Source organism: Triticum aestivum, chromosome 4A, assembly GCF_018294505.1.
Source record: "Triticum aestivum cultivar Chinese Spring chromosome 4A, IWGSC CS RefSeq v2.1, whole genome shotgun sequence".
Classification (NCBI taxonomy): Eukaryota; Viridiplantae; Streptophyta; class Magnoliopsida; order Poales; family Poaceae; genus Triticum; species Triticum aestivum.
In genome coordinates, this window is record NC_057803.1 from 83,354,365 (window position 1) to 83,356,192 (window position 1,828).

A 1,828-nucleotide genomic window follows, 5' to 3' on the forward strand; every position below is an offset into this window, starting at 1 on the left:
TGTGCCATAAGTATTGCACATCTAAGTCATATGTCATTGATCTTACATTAAGATTCGTGTGAATACTTTCTTTCTCTTTTTTTTCTTTTTATGCTTGATTCACTCACTTAGATGTGCAATAACTAGAGCACATCTAGATGTGCCCTAGACACACCCAATTTTTATTGACATACGGGGATTTCTTACGAGCGTTTTGCGATTAGTAAGGATTCGTAAACTCATTTGCCAATATTTTCTTAGATCTGGACATGTCGCCGGATGACATTTTCAGTTAGAGAAAAATTGGAGGGTTGTCAAGCTTCCCACAGCGATTCGTAGCATATCCATTTTATTTAATTTTCTCTGTTGCAAAATTATCTTCAGCTGAGATGTATTGGATTTAGTTTACTGGTTTCTCCCAGTCTTTCCTTCCTTGTATAAAGATAACATTGCTGTGTCTTTTAGGGAAATGAGAAGGAGAAAAGCACTTCCAATAGCAAGGTGAAGGCTTCTAAAGTAAAGAAAGAAGAAACAGGTTCTGATGATGAATGCAAGGTCACAATTCTTCTTCTCTTGTTCCAGATTTATTTTGTCGATTCTGTTGTTGAGATTAGTAGTTGTGGACTTTTCAGCCAAAATCGCAGAAGAGAAGTCCAGCTGCAGGCAAACCCAAGATCTCCAAGATTAAGAAACCAAAAGATGAATATGATACAAAGGTATATGTCATTTTCATGATTTATGTTGTGTTGTTTATAGTTCTAAATTATTTTCTTGATTCATTGAAGGAGGAAAAGAAAATAAAGAAGGAAGTTGGTATCAAGGAAGATGAAAAGAAGGCTGCTGGGGTGAAGAAGGAGGGGGCTGCTGGGGTGAAGAAGGAGAGAAAGGTGTATGAATTGCCAGGGCAGAAACATGATCCTCCTCCTGAAGTATAACCATTATGACATTTCCCTATCTGATATGTTCTGATTCCTTTCATACGGAGCAATAATCGTTTTCTTTCTTGTTACAGAGGGATCCATTGAGGATATTTTATGAATCGCTCTATGAGCAGGTGCCCGATAGTGAAATGGCTGCATTTTGGTGAGATACCACATCTATGAAACAGTGTACCTGTGTTTTTTTTTTTGGACTAGCCAACTAGATATAATGGTAGCTTGTACAGGGTATTTAAACAAACTTGTTTCCAAGAATCACAGTAGAACCCTCTGAATTTTAGTTGAATATGTATTTTTTATTAGGAATAAGTTAGAGAATTCTCCACCTCATAATTTCATGAACTTAAAGCAACTCTAACCCATCTCCAAAACTTGACTCCCGAAAACCCAGTCCCAAAACTTAACTCCCAATAATTTCTGGGTATTGGGGGACTGGGAACTGAGCCATCCCCTAAACTTAACTCCCATTTTTTTTGGCTAATTCACACCTCCTTTTGCATAAAAAGATTACATTTCAACTATATTTCCACATTATTACAAGAAAAAGAAAATATCTTTTGGCCATTTTGTCTAATGGGTGGCAGGCAAAAGCTCGCCACGTCCGCTGCGGTGGATGGAAGGGGGCAATATGCCATGACCCTATCCCCTGATTCCCTGCCTCGACAACGCTGAAGGCCGCTTCTCGGCTCAGGAGGTGGTGGGGTGGTCCAGCGCGGTGGCTGTGGCGGCCATGAGCTTTGGCTTGGTGGCGCGAGGTGGTGGCGGTGGCGGTGGGAGGAGGCGGAGATAGGTGGCCGCGTGGCTCGCCAGAGCTGGCGAGGGGAGGAGGCGTAGATAGGCAGCGGCGTGGCTCGCCAGAGCCGGTGACTTGGCCGGAGTTGTTGCTGGCGGCAACTTTGGCGGTGGCGGTT

At 42.3% G+C, this 1,828-nt stretch overlaps 1 protein-coding gene across 1 annotated transcript in view; it reads left to right on the forward strand.

Annotated features, from left to right (window-relative positions):
• LOC123085286 (high mobility group nucleosome-binding domain-containing protein 5) overlaps positions 1 to 1,828 on the forward strand; it is a 4,936-nt gene that overhangs the window by 1,139 nt on the left and 1,969 nt on the right. Inside the window, exons 2-5 of the mRNA XM_044506906.1 lie at positions 445 to 534; positions 612 to 695; positions 765 to 908; positions 992 to 1,062. Of these exons, the coding sequence (XP_044362841.1) occupies positions 445 to 534; positions 612 to 695; positions 765 to 908; positions 992 to 1,062 (389 nt within the window). The remainder of the gene's footprint in view (positions 1 to 444; positions 535 to 611; positions 696 to 764; positions 909 to 991; positions 1,063 to 1,828) is intronic.